Source organism: Strongylocentrotus purpuratus, unplaced genomic scaffold (genome assembly GCF_000002235.5).
Source record: "Strongylocentrotus purpuratus isolate Spur 01 unplaced genomic scaffold, Spur_5.0 spur5_scaffold_2, whole genome shotgun sequence".
Taxonomy (NCBI): domain Eukaryota; kingdom Metazoa; phylum Echinodermata; class Echinoidea; order Camarodonta; family Strongylocentrotidae; genus Strongylocentrotus; species Strongylocentrotus purpuratus.
The window spans coordinates 28,554,021-28,576,178 of NW_022145605.1; the positions used below are offsets into that span (position 1 = coordinate 28,554,021).

Consider the following 22,158-nt stretch of genomic DNA (forward strand, 5'->3'; position numbering starts at 1 on the left):
TTACACGATCAATCACTCATCACATACTATATCATGATGAAAGTGTCAGGTGACCTTGTCACATGACATTGCCATGCCACATGTCCTTTCCATTAAGATGAGGGAAACCCCAAATGCGAAGTTTAACATGAGCGGTACATTGAAACATATCACCAACGTTCATTATCATCTTCATATCAAATATGACCATTATATGATCTTGTCACATGACCTGTTCATGCCACACAGTCATACCAATGAGAGGAGCGAAACACTAATCCGAAGTTTAACATGAGGGCCACAATAAAACACGTCACCAACATTCATTATCATTTTCACATAGAATGATTATATCACTCATCACCCATCACGTGACAATGTAACACTAACATTATATCACTATACATTGATTACATGATTAAATAATTCTTACCAATGAAAGAAGGGCAACGCCCGATGCGAAGTTTAACATGAGCGGCACGATGTCGAACTTGCCAGCCACGCCGGTGATCTTGACTTGGAAGAGGATGCCGTACGCCTTGGTCAAGTCTCGGTATTCCGTGTCGTTGATTCTGTAGAATTTCCCAAATCTGGGTAAAAGTGAAACCTGATTCATTGGCTATTAGTGACGTAACTCGGTCAACACGTATTTAGCGCATAACTTCACATTTAAGCTGCTTTTTGTTTTACGTAACCGTGGTGCCGTCTTTGAGTATTTTTTTTTTTTTTTTACTTTGTTCATTTTGCTTTGAAATAACAAAATATTTGTTTAAGGTTACAAATTATTCCAATTTCATGGTGAGACAAAACATTTTCTCACAGTTTTACAAATGCTTTGGATGATTTGATTGTCATGCATGTGAAATGGGGGGTCAGGTCCAAGAAGGATGATAAAAAATAAACATATTTTGACAGTGTGCTGTTTGACAATTCCAGACATTGATTTTTACACAACACCACGGCTACAAGCCAAATACGTGTACATGACATCACGAATAGCCACTGTTTCTTCACTACATACATCAAAATTACAATTGATAAAAATAAAAAAGTAAAGTATACAGGTCAAGCAGATTTGTGGTGCCTTGAAAAGAGGCATGAATGAGAATGTCGATTTTTTTTAAATCAGAGATATTTTTGTTACCTCAATGTTCCTTTTGTTTTTTGTCAAAGTCTTGCACAAGGTGCATTCCATTTTTTAAAATTGTTATCCGAGACTTAATTTAGAAATGTTATGTCAAAGGTATCGCATCGATATTTTCGAATTGGATATTTGCAAGGAGTATCAATGAAATGGTGCCCCAATACCATATCCAATGTGAAATAGCTCGACTACTCAAACAAGCTTTCCCAGAAGCCCCTCCCCCTCCACCCAACTAATTTAAGGATATTTGTCGCCACGTGATGTAATTCTCCCACGAAATAAGGAGGAGTGGCCATCAATTTAGTTAACTTGTCAAAATACGTTAAAATTTTGTCAGATCTCTCCTTTCAGATTTTCTGACAGGAGTTTTTGATATTTAGGGGGGGGGGGGGTCAACGTCGTTTTAAGACTGGTTTGTTTCCTTCTTCACAATCAAGCTTGACCTCTATACCAGTTGACACAATAATGCCAAAAAAAGTACAAGAAAAAAGCTTTCCAAACATTTCGTCCAATTCCATCAACAAACGGGGAAAGGGATGGATGAGAAATAAGAAAGAAAGATAAACAAGAAAAATGAGAAGAAAAATGAACGGTGATCATGGATGACGTAAAACATCGAGTCAATTCGTGCGTCATTAAACAGCAATTAGAGAACAATCTATGTTTGTATTGAATTGAAATTCAATCAAATAAAAGCAACAAGGTCTTCCAGCAAGCATTCATTCCATCAGTGTTTTCAAATGCTTCTAACAGATGACAGATATTCGACCTCCGAAGCGGTTTTGTTTATCAAAGTCACTCAACGAACTTGACCATTAGCTAAATCATTTGTAAAGAAGTTGTTTTGACAGAAACGTATTTAATAATAATCATTTTCAATTTGTGCTGATCTAAATCACTTATTCAATAAATCATCATAGTAAATTTATAGAAATTACCTGGCATACTTTTAGGTGATAAACAATAAAGGTCAATATGATTGGTTATTCATTAATGTTCTGTAAAACGAACTTTTCCTTATATTTATCTTTCTTCTATTGCTTTGTTTATTTTTTTGATTGATGTAATGAAAAGAATCGCATCAGTTAAAATTGGAAATGTTTAATCATGTTAACAGGACATCGATGAAAAACAGCTATGCTGATTCGAATTTTTCTTTTTTATCCTGTATAAATATGTCAAATAAATAAATAAATAATACAAAAAGTTACCTCTTCTAAATGTTTTACAAGAACGTCATTGCAAATAATTACGATACTTTTTGTTATTGTATATGCTTTGAAAGAAGAAGATATGATCCCTTTTCTCTTTATCATTTCCATGTGCTAATTAATTGGTTTTATTCGGTAATCTCATAGCATATTTTAACCAGTGCATACAAACACACGCACACGCACATGAAAATCAATCTACCAAAAAACTATAGCTCCACTGGCCTAAATCAATTCCACCTATGTGCCAACATCATGCCATTGCAATCAACTTGCTTATTTCTTGATCAAACATTAAATAAATACATACCCTACTCTGAGTGGTGTGTCGAACCAGCTTATCATTTGATAAAAAAAATAAATAAAGGAATAAATTATGGCAGCATTTGTGTTGCAAATCAGCTTTTTTTGCTTAGAATGTTCAATCAAATAACGTAACTTTTGGTTCTACTTCAGACACCTTTAGAGCAACTCTGTCGACACACTTATTCGGATCAAGCAACTTAACCAACATAAAGCATCGCCTGATGAAACTCTCCTACATTCTAACAATAAATACACATTTCAACATGATAAATACTTTAGCAGAGAGCCACCATATTCGGGGGTCAAAATCACTTGGTTTGCTTCTTGCTCTTCCGCTTCGGTATCCAATAGGTGAAAAGCATTGGATCACGTGACTATCTATTTGAATATTTCCGCCATGTTGGATATTTCGATGGCCTGCCTGATTGAACTCACAACTACACCAACCACCATCAACTCTAATCAAACTGCGTGAGAGCAAACACAGCATAACATCACTTTCTCACTACCGATTATCTCGTGCACAAAAACATGAAGGAAATACGAGAATGGAACGTGCAAATATCATATTACCTGAAATTAAAGCCTCCGGCGATCTTCGCGTCCTGCTCGTCCGCCCGAATGAAGCGATATTTGGGCAAACAGAGTTTATAGGACAGATCTAAATTGCAGTTCCATTGAATGTCGATCGTTATTACCCCGCCCTGCCAAAGAGAAGATGATGAAGAGAGGGGAAAAAATGTGATACTTAAGGGTAGGAAGTCGGTATCTAGGTTGAACTAAAGCGCAGGAAAGCTGATGCCTCCAGGATTGTTACCGACGATAATTTGATGTGATTTGTTACGTGAGAAAGAAAATCAGTCAGAGAGAGAGGTATACAGGTGTTGGGTTTTACAACGTGCATGTGCTCACGGAAGACGGGTAGAAAGGTTGTATATGAAACCAAGGAGCCTCTTTGATGAAACCGTATTTAAAAAGCATAGGCCCGACATAAGGAGTATCATCGAAACACCGGGAAAAATGTGTGATTAAAAAAGGATGGCGAAATCAATATACTAATGTTTCTTCGTTCCATGATAAATTTACATAAATTAACCAAGACAAAATGGGCCTATAAATTTGTTGACTGTTGTGCAATTCCTATATCAATCCAAGGTCATCGGAATTTTGAGCTTTTGATTTTCATTATTCTCACTGAATTTCTTAAATATTGTCTACCACTAATGTAAAGGGTTCAATAAATAAAAAAATCTCCATAATTATCTTCTCTGTAATCTTATATAAAACTTATTCTGTAAAATACGCACTATATGTTATGCCAATTATTTTTTACAACATTTAACATTCGAAAATAATATTGATTAAGCTTCTCAACTTGATCAGTTTGACGGGTGCTTAGGGGCCTTTATTTTTCATGGTGGCTACATTCGAAATATCGGCTTCATACCGAGTACCGAGTGATTTAAGACTCGAGATCCTCCTGACGTCCTGTTTCCATGTTTTCTCTCTCCCTATTTCTTTTTTTCCCCGGGATAATTGATTATCCCCGTGGAAACAATCGAAATGCCAAAGCAGCAAACTAATCGAATGATCATGGAGGAAGCAAGGAAAGACAGATCTTCTGGAATTTCATGACAGCCCCAGGAAAGTACCGTCTGCAGGAAATGCTTAGGGGAGGAGTAGAAATAAACTTTCCTATAAGTCTTAAAGATATAATCATATTTATTCCCTTTTTTGGTTTTACCAAAGCTCTAGTTCATTACAATTTATTGCTGCTAAGAGTAAAATATAATTTATCGCTTAAACAGATTTTGTTTAAATGGTAGGAGCAAATAGTGAGAAAGTCTTTAAAAATATCACTTTTGTCAATTTACTAAAGTTCCCAAAACACCACTTAACACAGCCAATGAACACGTGTTGAGGGTGTTCCTAGTTATGGTAGGGAATCTGACACCCCATTGCAATTTCTCTCGATAAACCTAAATTGCCGAGAAAAAAATGAACATCTCTGGGGTATATCGGTTAATGAAATTTAAAAAAAATAGAATTCGAGTGGCACGTTGGACAATTTATGAAAAGATAGTCAGAAAATCTTTTCGGAAACCCCCTTGCCATCAAAAAAGATAAAGCAACATTAATCTATCATGAGATAATATGAAATCACTTTAATATAAAATTGTAGATTTCATATTTTCATTATGGATTTGTTTACTTCATACACGTGTCAATCATTTGAAATAGAGATGACAAATGCAATACATTATATCCACAGGCAATAAGCTCCATTTTTAAAATTGAGTTTACTGATATTAGTTTTGATAAAAATTCACACAGTTAACATCTCTCGTAATCAGTCAACCTTCTAAAGAACAAACGACTAGAATTGGCAGGATGCAACCCTTTTCTAAGAAGACTAGATTCATTCTTTTGCTAAGAAATTACTAACTGATTTTAGTTTCCAGAACATTTTGTCTTCCAAGAAAATAATCAAAGGAGCAGGGAAGGGTGACGTGTTCGTGTTTCCTCTAATTAAAATCTTCGATTTCAAGAGATGTTTTTGTAACATCAGTCTATTACGTATAACGCTTAATGCGCCCGAGGTGAAAATTTACACCCAGGGTAGAATAAACATGACATCATGATGCCCTTTATGACGTCATCTAACAGAGAACCAACACAACATTGCAAATTAGTTTTAATTACATCAGACTTTAATTATCAAAATATTTATACTTCAAAAATGATTGCATATTGGTGGTGGTATAAGTGGGAATACGGGTATATTTCTTTAAAAACGAATTTTACTCAGTATATTTCAAAAACCCAAACTGCCTGAATATTTCTTTTAAGTATTGGAAGTTTGCTAGTTTTGAGTCTTTAATTTTCTAAAAGTTATAATGCACATGTGTGTCCATCCTAGATGTGTAAACACATACAAAAAGCATTCTCTTTCTAAGCACATTGAACTAGTCCACTTGGAGTTTGATATCTCTGATAAACCAACAAGTGTTTTCATGATGACGTTACTGATAATAGATATCATTATTTAAACACCCAATTTCCTTTGGGAAATACAAATAAAAACAATACAAATACTACTATGTCTTTAACAAAAGAAAGAATCAAAACATAATGAAAAAGACTTTTCACTGCAAGCGAAAGAATTTTTTTTTTATCATTCCCTATTTCGTACCATAAGGGCAATAACCGAAACTGATATCAAAATCCGAAAACAAAATCACACAAAACACAAATAATTTTACCTTAATCGCCATTTGTCTAAAGCTTTGTCCCGTTTCTGCTACAATAGTCCCTAGCCTGAATATAGGACAGAGTGGGTCTTTGAGTCGGCTGTATCTACACGATCTTAGATACATAGGATCTGTCGTATCCAAAATATTTCGTCTGTGAAAAAAAATGGAAAGAGATCAAAATGGAGATTATTTAATGCAAGTTCTTAAATTATCGATGCCATGTACTTTCATGTTGTGAATATTAGCTCCACAACTTTCTACGTCCACGTTTTGATAGAAACAAGGATTTTTTTCTGTCTTCTGATTAAAACTAAAAATGATTTGAAATAAAACTTCAACGATCATATTTACAGGTCTGTTGTTTCCAAAATATTTCTCCTGTAAAGCAATATCAATCGAAATAGTAATGGAGATTGATGAATGCACGTTAAAATATTTAAGGCCTACACGTGGTGCGGAAATCCGCCCCCAATAAACAGGCACACTGGCAAACGGAGGTCAAAATAGCAACAGTGTACAGCCATGGACCCAAAAACAAAGTTCAGATATGATGCGGTCAACCGCTGCACAAAACCGCCGTGTATTGTTTTATTTATAAATGTATGGCAACTGCGAGCAACAATTGCCCGTCCGTATTCACTGAGCAGTGTGTAATCGGTTACAGGAATGTAAAGCTTCTCACTAATTACGTCACAAAAAACGAGGCAGTTTAACCGCGTCATATTTGAACGAGTCAAATGTGAATACGGATAATTGCTTGATATATATTAAATTGTTAAAGTTGAAAATATTCTACCAAAAAGAGAATAGCATATTATGTTAAAGACCTTCATTCTGAATAATTTGAGCTTCTTAATATGATATATTCTTGTATGGTAATGAAATAGTTTTAAAACGCATGGTAAACTACATAGCATACTAAGCATTTCGTGAAAGTAATCGTTCACTTCGCTTCAACACAGTGTTTAATTTGTGGTATAATTTGTGAAATGAATCCATTGAACAGGGAAAGTTTATCATTCTCTTTATCAGTGCTATACAAACATATTGAATAGATGGCTGAAAATATGTCTACATGGATTTCTTAAAGACAATGAAATATTTTTATTTAGCTGGAATTGTTCGAATAGCAGTCGAATATTAACAATAATACTACATTTCTTCACGAAAAATAGGAGAACATTGTCTAAAAGTACGCTCACACGAAAATTTGGATCCAAATTCATTATCGACGTCAAACTATGTTCTCTTTTTTGTCAGTCTTACTTTTCACAGTAAACTGATTTTCCAAATACATTTGCAACATAATGTTTTACAGCTTTGAAAAATATGCACACATCCATTTTATTTTATCTGTTTTTTGCTCGATGGCCAGTTTGTAATCATAACTTCAGATCTGAAAGGAATCCAATATGAATACTCACTTGACAAATCCGAATTTAGGAAATGAAATAGAATTCTTGATGAGAACTGTGAAATTTTCCGCTTCTTCCAGAATTGCTGACGTCCATCTGAAATGAGAAAGAGAGAGAGAGAGAAATAGAGAGAGATGACGAAAGAAATATCAAAACTTGTATCAACACAATGCTTGTCCAGTCACAAGAAAGTGATAACAGTGTATTGCATAATATCATTACCGCGGTCATTGTATAACAAAATTAAAAAACACTAATGCCAGTAAGTGTATATTTCCAAAGTCAACTCATTGATAAAAAAACAAAGTCTTTGGTCGGTTGTTTCGTATTCTCCTACAATTGAGTTTGTAGAAATATATAATCAAATATCCTTCGGGCAGACAATTTCAAGTCTCCTTGTATCTGCATAATCCTTTATTTATTCAACGAACTCTAATCATCGTTCAATTTTCCGCATAATGATTCCGAAATATTCTTCTATTTTGTGCGATTTGAAAGGTCATTCGGAATCAAGGGATATTGTCACAAAAGAGCCCTCCGTCATACATTGCTGAAAAAGGTTATTCTTCTAGCAATACTTGTTCATTTGGATTATATTGACTTGGGGATTGGACGAAATGGCTTTCGACATTTCTAATGCCAACTCCTGTCCTCAGTGACAGGGATATGAAGCGCACCATAGCTGTATTTCATTTCCCAATCAAGATTTCACCGTAAGATTTAGTAGGGTCACTAACCAGCGAAACACGATGAAGATGAAAGGCACTGTATGGCGGTAGTAAATCACTTGGAAGATCTAACGATCACTGCTTATTACCCGCTACATATCAATAAACTTCAACATTAGATTTGGCAGACCGCCACGGCTCCATTTGGTTACCAACAGGATTTGCTGGCGAATTTTAATCGCAAAACTATTTTTAGGTTTAGGATATGTAAAACTTTGAGAGTATAATGAAGATTATATGCACAGAAAAAGAGACATCGCCAAGATCGCCAAGGAATTGATGAATGCATAAGTTGGCAAACCTTTACAGCTTCAAAAACAAAAGTTAGTTGTTGTATGCACCAAGACAAAGGGCATATAAAACGTGTTAAAGCCGTGCTCGCATGAAACCAGAGATACGAACAAAAAGAAGAGTGAGAAGGTAGATTTGGAGGAGATAGAGACAGAGAAAGTGAGATGGAGAGATAGACAAGAGAACGAAAAAGAAATACGAGGAAGAGTTTGGCAGAAAGGGAAAAGAGAGAACAAGTCAGAAGAGAAAAGGTGCCCGCGCGCATATCTGTGTGTGTGTATGTGTGTGTGAGAGAGAGAGAGAGAGAGAGAGATATATAGAGAGAGATAGAGATAGATAGAGAGACAGAGAGAGGATGTGAAATATCAGCGGTAGATATAAATAACATTCTCATAGTTAAAAAAAAAATCTAATATCATACGGCGTCCCACAGGGCTCTTTTTTCGGGCCTCTGTTATTTTTCAGTTACATCAATGATACTGTAAACTGATCCATTTTCTGATAATCTACACCTTTTGCAGATAATACGACTTTTCTTGCCTGAAATAATCTTTTAACCGATAAACTGATTCTTATCTGTAGTATGTAAACGACTGATTGGTTTGCAATAATATAAGTTGTCTTTGAATGTTTCTAACACTACATTTGTTATTTTCGTCTGTTACAAAATAGCGTCATTAATGCAACGATTCTCCTCAAATTACCTACTATACCTCCAAAGTCAATACACCTGTTTAGTTAGACAGATAGTGGTGGTCTCTTTTTAAAGTGCATACTTTTTTTTAAAGACTACATCTCTCATATCAAAATATACCCCTCCCCTTTAATTTTGAATGCTATTATGTCAATTAATATGTATTTTTTTATATTGTTATCTGTTATGATATTATATCTTTTTATCTTTGTATATATTGTCATGATGATGAAAATAAATGTCAATATATGTATACCGTCCAAGAGAGAAATGAGAGAGGAGGTATCTGAGATTTGTAGCACATATAGCTCGAAAGATTAATCTTTTCTCTTGAAATTCTTTATACAAAATAGATTTTAGACCTGCAGAGAGATGGAGAGAGAGACAGAAAGAGAGAGACAGAAAACAAGAGCGAGAGAGAGAGAGAGAGAGAGAGGGAGAGAGTTTTTTACGGAAGGAAAAAACGAATTCTTTCACCAAAGTGTTTCAACTAAATTGTTATACTGTATGTGACACGGTAGTTGAGCGAACTCAGGAAGATAACTGTCAATATTTGATGAAATTCGGAGTAGTTTAGCGTAACCTTAGTCTCGGCAATCAACAAACTGGATTAGTTTTGGTGCATTGTGACTACAACCTTATCTCAACACGTGAATAATGTCTGTTTTTGTTTTCTTGAAAAACTTCTGTCCTATCGAATTCGATACGAGTCGTAAATCCGGGTAAATTTGCCGGGGCGTTGATTTCATGTGCATATTTTCCTTTTTCTCTGAAATGTTTGACAACTTCCACCCCCCCCCCCCAAAAAAAAAAGAGGTAATTTTGCATACTTTTTCGATATTATGCTTAAAATTTTAAGGGCTTTATTTCAATTTCAAGGAGCTGGTACTTTAAATTGTAATGTTTCAAATTTGATTTTAAAAAAGAAGTCTTTGGGGAGACAGTTTTCAAAAGATGCTTGCATAATAGTATTTCACCCTCTAAATTTCGGAATATGCTAATTCCAAGGGGTTGATCGAGTTAAAAGTAATAAACCACGAATGATCGAATCAAAGGTAACAAATCGTCTTCATTTTAAAAAAATCGTTTAAGATAATTTAAAGTTGTTGGTCGGGATAATGTAAGATAATTGCCCCGGCCCAACAACACGACCCGGTTAACTCTCTGTCAGGAAGGGGGAGGGGGGGGGGGTCATTATTCTTGTTTTTAATTCGATCACACGGGGGAGGGTGGTTCCAAATTACATCATAATGGGGGCATCCAATAATCTAAACACGTTATAATGTCGAGAAGAGCTCACGTCAAATTGTTCATATGGGACTGCACTACACGTTTGTCGTCTGCTTAGAGCAGGGCATGAACAAATGAACACATGATACTCTTGACAGACAAACGCGTACGTTTGTATGTTGCATTGCTTTCTTTCATGGGTATAGGGAAAAGATGCTCCTACTTTTTGATTCTCCCTTTTCAGAACACAGTAAGAGAACGTTACACAATCATCGCATAATCATGCTGAAGGCTAAACAAATTCTGCAGGAAAAATGTCAAAGCATGAGACCGCGTTTTGGAGCACGGCCAACAATGGGATGAACGAGTGGGTTATGAACTGTCTGATATCGGCTGCAAATCTAGTCAGTTTCCCTGCTTTTCATTTTCATTTACCCGCCTAAGTTAGCCCTGACCTCTTTCATAGTACACACGATGTGTCATCTTAGACCGACACACAAAACAATATTTTATTGGTTTGATTGTGTGTTATTGAGGACTCAAAATATTATTTTATACTGCTTCGATCGAATACATTTGGTCAGGGCGAAGACCTATCGAGTTCCGTGATGTCACAGTGAATAATACGTATTTTAGTGGATGCAGAACTCGTGTATCTTTGATCGATTCTTTAAAAAAAAAAGCGTGTTTAATTTCGAGAAATGTACCTGTTTGAAAAATATGTAAGTTTCTTATCATTTAATGGCGGATGGAAAACAAATCTTTTGCTGGAAAACAGTTTTTATTTGCCCTTTAGATTATTCGTTTTTTGGGCTTGCTAGTTGAAATATATGCATTGATACATCATATTATGACGTATGTACAATTATGAGAATGACGTAATGTGAAGATCTTTAAAAAGTTCAAAATAAATGGGTCTGCAGTCCAACTTTTAAAAAGGTTCTTTTATGTGATTGAGGAAGAACCGATTGTGAACAAAACAATACAATTGCAGAATTTCAATAGCACGTAACAAGAAATAAAGAAAGTAAAAGTTTTGTTTTGTAATCATTATAGAATGTTCGCTTATAAGATCAGTCTATATTTCAAGTAGTGACTCCGTATTTTCTACTCAAAAGACATTATGATTTTATGGTCTACTATTGTTTGACGTCATAATCCTTTTTTACAATAAATAATCTGTTCAAATGACATCTTTAAGTTTTATTTGGCGTCCCTTATCAGACTGATCTGAAGCAGTGGGATATGTTGATAGAGCAAGGTATTTTTTTTGTCTCCAATACTTGCCGAACACAAACAACTAGAAGCCCGTAGCGAGAGGGGGATGAAAATCTTATCCTGACGAGTGGTGGAACGAGAAAGGAGAGAGACAGAGAAGATATATATATATATGCATGTGACGATTTTACATGGATAGATACATTCCCCGCAGACCGGATAATTGTAGAAGTAGGCTATTTCCTGACGAAAATAAGATAAGCGACTTTATGGTCATATTTTTAGAAATGGACGATAGGATGCGATGGAAAGCGATTGAAAGCGAAGATGAAAATAGATGACGGATCAACAAGTGACAGAGAGAATGGCATTTAGGACATGATTCTCCCCGGCACTGAAGACATGATTATGCCCTAGATGGACACATGACCTTGAACAACCGCCAAGATGAGGTGAGATCTTGAAGAATCCCGTCGTCAAAAGAGGGGCTCGTTGAGAAGTGAAGTGTCGATTCCTGAGCGGATTCTTGAATTTTATTGCTCCATCGACGTGATAAGAGTTACCGTCAAGCCCAGGCTTTAGACAGTGGCGTAGACCCAGGCTATTGGTATCAAGGGAGGGAGTACAGGTCTCACGAAGTGGATGAAAAGCAAACTAACGAGACCAACGGGTTAGAGTGCGGGAGGGGTCGTATCATATGTTCGTTTCCACACTCCCTTCTTTCTTTCTCTCATTCTCTCTATCTATCTCCCTCTGGCTCTCCCCTCTCTTTCGCTCGTCTTTTCTGTCCCCTTTTTTCACCACTTCTTGGGGAGAAAAAGGCTCATGCCCCCTTTGCCATTTAAAGCTACATCAATGCTTCTAGACATTATTTGGATGGAGAGGGGGAGGATGATGGGTGCTAAGAAGTGGGTAGATTATGAAGAATGCTTCAAGGTTCATGCTGCCTAACGGCTGCTGACAGCTAGTAGGGTGCTTACCAGGCATTACAATACATGAATTCGACGTCCTTTTCCTGTTAGCAAAATTAAGAAGTGACTGTGTTCCCGACAGATGCATGTAAATCATCATTAGGTTGCGCAAAGATGAAGAGCTAAAATATCATAAAAGGGATACTGGATTACTTATCTCAACGCCATCTCTAACCATTTCTGTGCATATGTTACACTAAATAACAATTTGTAACTGGGTAGAGTTTTAATAATGTTAATGAATACACAGACAGGAATAGTTTTAGCAGAACTCTATTTCCGGAACCTACTTGTAACAGTTTCCAAAGTTTTCAAATTCCCAGTTTGCCTTTTCAACGAAGGTCAATTTAAGCGCAATTTCGTCAAGTTATGCTTCACCATGCCACTCTATACTATAATTAAATTTACAAGGACCTCTTTGTCTTTCCCTTCGAGTTCGCAATCATGACCCGCTTACAGCTTCTTAAAGTTTCTGCGAAGTTCCTTCTCCGGAGACGAGTGACCGTCAAATTACGACCTTCCGAGCTCACCCAATATCTAGGTGGCAACCTTTCCGTTGATTTCAGGCCCCATTGCCACAAAGCGAACACGTTTAATTCTCGCCTCATTCCAATGCATTAATCTACCATAATCATGGTGATTTCCTTCCCAAGAACACCCCGGGGGCATCCTAATTCGAGGAGTCACAAAGCCCACATCCTTCGTTCATTACGCCAAAGAGCTTGGGCAAACTGAAGATCCCATCCGAAAATGCCTAGTTTACAGGGGTAAACACAGAACGTACTCTGCTGCTAATTTGACGAACGGCCGCCTTAAGATGACCAGACGTGTTTATTCCGCTAGCTTCAGCGCAGACTACAAGTCGGTTTGGCGCGGATTTCATCGTCTCCTTATTTGCGCGCTAATCGATGGAGGGAAAACGAGATAAGATTATAGATGTCCCTTCGACATTTGTGGCTTATTCGATTTGATCTAGGTTTGCAAGGGAGAAAAGAGGGTGCAAGACACATGCAGAGGAATTCAATCTGAGGCAAATTTCAAAGTGATTAGTGTGGCCTAAAGCCCGCATTGTTACAAAATACCTGTGTCGCTGAGATTGAATTTAGGGATATTGCCACCCCAAAAATTGACCAGAAGAGAAAGCGAGAAGGGAGAGAGAAAGAGAGAAATCATGGGTCGAGAGATGAGGGTAGAGAGAGAAAAAAAAAATAAGAGAATAGAAAGAGAGAAGAGAATAGAGAGAGAGAGAGAGAGAGAGAGAGAAAAGGGAGAAGAGAAATACAGAGACAAAAAAGATAAAAGATAATTAGAAAAAAATGAAGAGATAGAGAAACAGAGACAGAGAGAATAAAACGTAGAAAGAAAGAAAATGACAAGAATTAAGAGAAAGAGAGAAGAAGGACAAAAATTGGAAAGAGAAGATGCGGAAGGGAGAAGGAGCGAAATGGAGAACGCCTAGCGGAATCACGAAATAGGAGTAGAAAGTCTTAATAGGATGGGTCATTCGCCCAAAGACTAACCTTTCTTCTCTTACGATTTTCTGAATTCTCAAGTGTAGCCAGAAAAGTATTTTCCTTGGACCCTATACCGAGGACGAAACACCTCTCAGAAAATGAAATACATAACCTTTCTCGTGTTCAATTATTGTTTTCTTGCTCTGTGATTATGGTGATAGGATTTATAATTCAATATAATTCAATCCCATTTTATACGGCTAATTAAAAGATAAAAAACAAAAAGTCCTTGGGGTATATGTACGGTGGAAATAGGATTATCCATTTAAAAGAAAGACGTTATAAATGGTAAAAAAGGCTGTAAAAGTGTATAATCATGACAAATCAAATTCACAAATCTGCCGTAGATATGAACAAACTTCATGCGCTCACACACATACAACCGCACACACGCGCGGACACACACGCACATGCACAAACTGACGTACGCACTCGCAAACACATAAACTATCTACACAAAAGAACGGTATACCTTATAATTTTGATGCATCATGTATAAGAAAATGTAAGTGATATGCAATCGCCATGTGAATGAAAAAAAATAAAACAATTCTTGAGGATGGACATCCTTGAGTAGTCATATGAATAGTAACACGAAGTACTATGGACTTTCTAGTCGGGATACGCCCTGATTGGCTGCGAATCGTAATGACGTCAGACCAGTTGCCAGTCTGTATTCAATTTTGATGTTAAGAGTTTGGCATTTTCTTCAACCGGAAGATATCAACTCCTTCGAAGTTTTAATAGGAAGTAAAATTTCGGAACCCCATATCGTCAGTGAATATGAACATTTACATGTTTAAACATTCATATGAACCGATATTACAATTGATTACAAATAAGATCGCAGTTGGATAGTTCTGTGTGTGATGTGTTTAAAGAGAAAGTTTACAAATAACTTGTGATTATTTTCATTCTTTTTTATTTTAGCTTGGGAGAATATCATAGTGGTAATATCCTGAAAATGATTGCTCTTCTAATGCTCTGATATTAGAGATATGACGAGAAACAGCTGAAAAGGTTGGACCAATCATTCATGTCACATTATGTGTGCCGTTGGTCTTTAAGCATGATTGTGCAAACCTCGCGTAATGTCAGTGACTCTCAACCCACACAAGATCCACCAATTCCTATGCACTACATGCTCGAATGACCTTTTATCTACAACATTCGCCGAAATGGCACATTAGCTAGTTTGCTATGATTGCCGATAGGCACAACATTTGGTATGCACAAATAAGCAGAACGATTAAACAAATTCCTTGGGAATATTTCATGTAATCTCCATTATTGATATGACCTGGAATATCGTGAAATCACGCAAGTATTGTGCAACGACATTGCCTCTAGGCAATGCCATGTAAAATATTAACAAAATAATTTGTTGATAATTATGAACCTTTTGAACAGTGGCGGAGTCGTTTTCTAGGTGCGGTTCATAAAAAGGGATGAGGAGAATAGAATAAATAAGGACTTAGTGCTACTTACAAAGGTCTTATGTCGACTTCCACTGGACACCAGGCTTTGACTTCACAGACTGTGGTAGCTTCTTTTGTTTTGGGATGTGTTGCATTTACACATCTGCCCGTTTTGATACCTGCAAATAAAACAACGTAGGAAGATACTAGAATAACCATGCAAATATACAAAGCACATCATTATTATCTGGCTACAAGAACCAACATACGGAATTGGGATACTAAAACTGATTACTTAGATATTCATTTACATGTTATTCTTTCTTACTTGGGTTTCTTATTCTTTTTTCATAAATTTATGATATTTTAAAAAATTTGAGTGTTTGTAATTCAAAGCCTGTTATTGAAAACGAATATTTAAATGTAATAATACGATTAATATAATAAGAAAGGGGAAAATGACACAAAAATCAAAGTATTAAACAAAATAAGAAATAAAGATGAATCATTATAATTGACTGTCAATCCTTTCTTATAAAAGCTCATCTCTAAGCTTTAAAAAAATATATTAATGTTTATTATTCTTTCTGACAGGTAAAGCCGAGGTCGGCGTACTTTGAGAAAAATTCGTATTAATTTATGACCTTTCACAATTCAATGAAGCATTTTACATTTGATTTAATGTTATGGTCTGATAGGTGGTGATAAGATATGAGGCCTTGAGAGGTCATTGGCAATGATAGATCAATCTAAGTTATGTGTGATGATCTTTAAAGCGGAACTGCACTACTTGTAGCTACCTGCGCCCTCTATATAGCAAACAATGCTTAAGCGGTACCCGTTGGTCCCTCATGCCCCCTTTCTCTTATGCTATTTGAGAGCTGATTTGATGAGATAACCACCTGTCAGTGACCTTGCAGGGATGTTTAATCCCTCCTGGCCAAACTAGTGCAGACAGGCTTTAAGATGATTTGAGATGATGAAGATTCACAACACATGACATGGCGCCATTTTATCGTAAAAACATAACAATTGTACTGTGCAGACATTTTTCATAACGAGTACCGATGGAACAAAACGGCCATTTATAGATTATTTTCTGATATAACCAATGAGATCAAAAGGCCATCATCGGCGTCATAATGATACAAGCCCAAACAAGTTTTGATTCAAATCTCGAAACTATCTGAAAAGTCGATCCCCGTAAAAAATGAATTTCTATCTAAGCCGAATAAACGTGTATTAAGACACAATCAATATATTTGGCTTTAGCATCATTGATTTCTACATAATTTAACGTTAAACACTGCTAATCACTAATTGTTGATGAATTTAACAAGCCTTTCGATTACAGGATAGCAATGTTTTTGTCAAATTTCAGTTTTACACATAACTGATGAGTCGTAGCCACTTGTGCAATAATTTGAAATCAGCTCAGCAGGCGATTCGTATGACATGTCAACTTTGCCTTTCCTGTTTCCCGCCGAAAAAATACTGGCGCCCGCAGACAAATGGATATTCCAGGACGAATGTAGGATGGTGACGGTCGACCGGCTTTCTCATCAAATGCCGGGTATCTTCTCTCAATTATAATGCGCTAAGATCCAATAAACCGCCGACATTTGTATTGTAAAGTGAGAGATCGGCGGAGAAAGTGAGAAGAGTTAGCAGAAAGATAGCTGAGTGCGACAGCGTGTATGCGATGTCAGTTTCGAAATGCCCGGAGGCAAAAAAAGAAAAGGAGAAAAGCGCCATCCCTAATGCAAGATAGAACTACAACGACTTCTGCTTATACGATTAGGGAATTTAGTAAAAGTCTACAAAACAATGTTGATAGATGGGAAATTTTAAAGATGTTGATAGCAGTCTTTGTTAGTCCATCGTTCATCACACTATGCGTAGTTAGTGTTACCCGCCATCGATAAAGTACACATCATGTTAATACAAAACATTAAATGGGGCTAAGAAGTGTAGAGATAAGCAAAAGTATTGTTGTATGTGAAACATTGCATTCGTATTAATTAAGACTCGCATTTTGTTATACGGGAAGGTGTCGATATTCATCTCATGATAACCTCATTTGACAAATTTTAAGTCCGCTGAAGTATTCGCATTGTTGATTTGCAGTGCCGGATATAGAGTGGGAGTGTTTTTGAAATTTGATTTATTTGTGATTAAAGTATAGGTCAGGCTGAATCCAGGGCATGTAGACGGGTGAAGAGCTTGGGGGGGGGGGGGGGGGCGACTGGAGGGGACATGGAAAAGGTATCCCAAATTTGTAAACGAAAGGATGGATGTCTAAAGCTAGTTAGAACTTCGCACACTTTTAAGCTTACTATCTAAAATCGTCCTCGGCTTAATTAGTAGTAAATTCGTTTGGTGAAAACAATTTTGATTGATGAAAACAATTTTGAGTGAAGTGTAAACATTTTCGAGAAAAAATTAGTGGAATTAATGCCAGTACGACCCGTTCCCTAACTCTTACTTTACAAAAAAATATTCTTCTCCAAATTCGCTTTTATAATAGGGTAGCACAACATCACCAGCGCAGGACATTAAACGTAATGAGAAGATCCGAGGATTCGCTTTTTAACGTGCAGGAACATGGATGCTCGTAATGATGATCGAACAACCATATATCCCCTCAAATACCAAATAGTCACGAGAGTTTAGTACGTTCTATGTTTCGAAATTGCACTGCGTTTTTCAGAGACGATATTAGGCATAGATTGAAGGTAGGGATGGGTCGAAAATTGACTTGTCGTAGAGACCATCACGCATAGCCAAATGCACTGATGATGACAATGAATGCGTGGGGGAGAAGCATATAGTGGGTGAGAAATCAAGGAAGATACCTGGATTCTGTTTTCAGGATGAGGACAGGGATTTTTTTTTCTCCAGGAGGAGCGAGTGTTTAATGGTTTTCATTACTACCAGCATGATCATAACCATCATCATTATCATCATCAGCATCATCATCATCATCATCATCATCACGACAATCATCATCATCAACATCATCATCATCATCATCATCAACATAATCATGGTTCTCACCGTCATGGTCATTGTCAGCATCATTATCATCGACATTATCAACAACATCACTATCAGTATCATTATTGTCATCACCGTCATCAGGCGCGTACACAGGGGGGGGGGGTGTTTAGGGGGGTTAACCCCCCTTTGGATTTATTTTGTGTGTAAACCCCCCCCCCCATTTGGATTTTTTTTTTTTTTTTTTTTTTTTTTTAAATTTCGAGACCAAAAAAAAAAGTGTCCTCTTACCCCCCCCCCCCCCCCTTATTCAGCGGTCGGCTGAGTCGTTGCGATTTTTTGGGGACCAAAAAAAAAAAAAAATGACCTCTTACCCCCCCCCCCCCCCCCCCCCCCCCCGCTTATTCAGCGGCTGGTTCTGAGTCGTTGCGAAATTTTCGGCCCGATTTATAAATGTTAAACCCCCCCCCCCCCCTTGAAAAAAATCCTGCGTACGCGCGTCATCATTATCACCGTCACGAACAAAGGCAAATCACAGAAACACAAAGTGAATATTTTACCAAATGGAAATCTCAACCTGGCGAAAACAGCCTTGTGACCTTATTGATTTTTTTATTGAAACTCTTCAATTCGTTTCTTTAAATAAATAAGATGACTCCCCTTTCCTCGCATGTTTTATTCTTCTCTTATTGGACACCACATTACAACAAGTTATCCGACATGTATATTTCAATACAGTCCCAAGGGAAATGTTTCCTAAGTGCAACCGGAAACTTGTATTCCTTCTTAAAGTAAACGGGGGAGTTGAATTCCCGTTGCCTTTTTGCCAATTTGACATTTTTCTACATGTACTGATTTCAGCATCTAAAATCGACAGCTTCTTCATCATTTGTCTGTTTGTTTAAATCAATTTTTTTTTAAATTTCTCTTCCACACCCACAGCAACTCGATACGATACTTGCATATATCTAAAATTTGTCCGAATTTTGAACTCGAAACAAATAGACATCAGAGACTAGTTCACCCCAATCATGCCATAAAAAAAAAAAAATTAAAAATCGATTAGAAATATTTCGCTTATACAACTATGCTTTTTAACCGAAACGATAATATTCTTTTATTGTTATTGATTGGTTTAAATCGTGTGAATTTTTTCGATTCTCATTATGTGATTTTTCTGAACCTTGACCTTTTTATTGTTATTTGTGAACAGGTGGTCAACACTTGACCATTGATTATCGTTTGTGTCGTAAGGTATCCTTTCATTGGAAAAACGTGCTGTGCGTAGTGGCAGCCATGCAGACGCGTGGTCAAAACCATGCCTTGCAATTATGATTTTTTTTTAAATTTATTTATTTTTATTTAAATGAAGTGAACGATATTTACACAATTTACAAATTGCCAAAAAAGGAAAGGCTGTTTTGGGTTGTATTTAAAAAAAAAAAATTTCCCCAATTATGTTGGATTTGCAATGATTGAAAACCCCCCTGGCATATTATTCACATTATACATGTAAACATACGTATGATTCAGTGACAATGGTGACTGTTTTGTTTTTGTTTTTGTTTTTGTTTTGGGGGGGGGAGGGGGGGGGGGGGCGCTTAGAAGTAATAAGATACATGTACAAGGTACAACTATCATGATTATGAGGATATGAATTATTCATGTGCATTTGTTCCATATTTTTGGCAAAGTTATATTGTTTGTAGAGGGTACATAGTCATTGGATCCATTAAACTTCAATGAAGAATGGAAAAGTCCGTCTTTTTTATATATTATCTTATCGTCTGTGGTTGTTTGGTTTTAGTGTAAGTGGTCTAAACCATAAAAACATTCAGATGCCCCGCACCTAATGAGGTGTCGCAAGTCGAGTGATTGAAGCCTTTGACTGGTCTTTATGCGAGGGTCGTTGGTTCGAGCCCCGGCGCGACACTGGTGCCCTTTTTGGAAGACCTTAATCTTCGTCTGCCACTTTCCACCCGAGTGTCAATGAATACCGGTAGGAAAGAATACCTTGAAAGCTGTAAGCACAAACATTTATAGCTAAGCGAGAGCCGGAATAAAATTGGAACGTCTTGCGCTCATTGCATGGTGGATAAGAAATGCAGAAAATATGTAAATATCATTATCATTATCAAAAGTCGTTTAGATAAACAAATACAGATTTCATTAAAGTAGACTCTTTATTTAGTTTGTATACGTATATGTACCCTTAGGGCCTTTGTGGGGTGACTGCGACAAATGAAACTTCAAGGAAAGATCGACATCAATCAGGCTGTCAAGAAAGAGAAGGGGGTTTGGAACTCCGAAATACTCATCAAGAAAATCAAGACTCAACAGATTGCACTGAATGGTTTACATTACTATTCTCCTTCATAATCTTTCTCTGTCTCATACGTGCTCTCATTCCCCTCTCCGCTTCTCCCCTCTCACTTATGAATCCTTCGCAAACTTCGCTTCCTAACCCTCTCTTCTATTTCTGTATACTTCTCTCGATGCATTATTACTCCATTGCATCTATCTTATTATCACTCACTTCATATATCTTATCTTTCTCGCTCACCCTTCCTCTTCTGATTTTTGAATAAGGTAGAAGGAGTAGAATAGCCATGATCAAGACGATAAAGAGGTATTTGCAAAGGAGAGACGGGGGTTGGGGTCGGTTGCCTTACTACGTGAATGGCATAGCTAATTTATAATGCTTTCGATTAGGGGAGGATATGGAATTGATCGTATCAGCTTAATTTTACTTTTTTGTTTCCCTCTCCTCTGCTTTGAGTCTCCTTTTAGTTTCTTTCTTTCAAATATTTCGACTGGGAGGCCACACGCCCTCTTGCCCCCGTGCATCTCCTGGGTAGATGTCAGGATGTAATGTGATCTTGAGCGAGGCTTATCTTCATCATGTCATCTCTTTATCTCTGACCCGATCTGTCTTTCATTACCCTTATCCGATCTTACCTCTCTCTCTCTCTCTCTTCCTCAAACAGGTCTCGGCTTTATCAAAGAAAAGACGTGCGAGATTCTCATTTTCTCTCCTCCGGTTCATTATTTTTCTCGCGATGTAGGCGCTCATCTTTTATGTGATGTAAGAATACATGCATGAAGCTACAGGAAGTTGCACCCTTGTGAACCCAAACAATATAGACGATGTATGCAAAGTTAGTGAGTAAGAGTAAATTTTATCAAAACCCTAAATATCATTAGATTTAAAGGAAAGTTCACCCCAAAGAATAAGTGTAGGTGTGCCCTTGAATGTACAATATTCCTTACGAAAATATACAAGAGATATACAAATGAAGATATTCTTAGCATGATGAAATACCTTTGAGCATGTCGTGGGCACAACCATTTTGTTGATAATGTGACGTACCAGGGGAACTTGTACATGCATCATGCAACAAGCTGTATTGTAGTCGGAAAATAATTTTTGATTCAATAACAAAACCTTTACTTCTCAACGAGGGGAAATCGTAGCTGAGCAGGTAACAATTATATTTGTTGAAAAATACAAAACAGGGGAACAATCGTAACTCATATATTAAAAAATAATAACAAATAGCAGTAGATGCGAAACCTTCACCCCAGAAATACAGGAACTTATCTATGCAAATTCTGTTCTGACAATGGTAGTACATAGGATAATAGGAGAAGAATGAAATACTCATCATCACACAAACCTTGGAAGGAAGCATCCATACATTTGAATACATTTACTTGACAAACGACTTCCCCTAGGACGTCACGTTATCAAGAAAATAGCGATCCCCATGTCATACAGGAAAACTGTA

The 22,158-nt window shown here is 36.8% G+C and overlaps 1 protein-coding gene across 1 annotated transcript in view; it reads right to left on the reverse strand.

Moving 5' to 3' along the window:
• LOC115926462 (P2X purinoceptor 4-like) overlaps positions 1–22,158 on the reverse strand; it is an 89,348-nt gene that overhangs the window by 245 nt on the left and 66,945 nt on the right. The window contains exons 5-10 of the mRNA XM_030991190.1: positions 15,444–15,552; positions 7,319–7,405; positions 5,904–6,045; positions 3,214–3,344; positions 2,645–2,671; positions 413–569 (exon numbers count right to left, since the gene is read on the reverse strand). Coding sequence (XP_030847050.1) covers positions 413–569; positions 2,645–2,671; positions 3,214–3,344; positions 5,904–6,045; positions 7,319–7,405; positions 15,444–15,552 — 653 coding nt within the window. The remainder of the gene's footprint in view (positions 1–412; positions 570–2,644; positions 2,672–3,213; positions 3,345–5,903; positions 6,046–7,318; positions 7,406–15,443; positions 15,553–22,158) is intronic.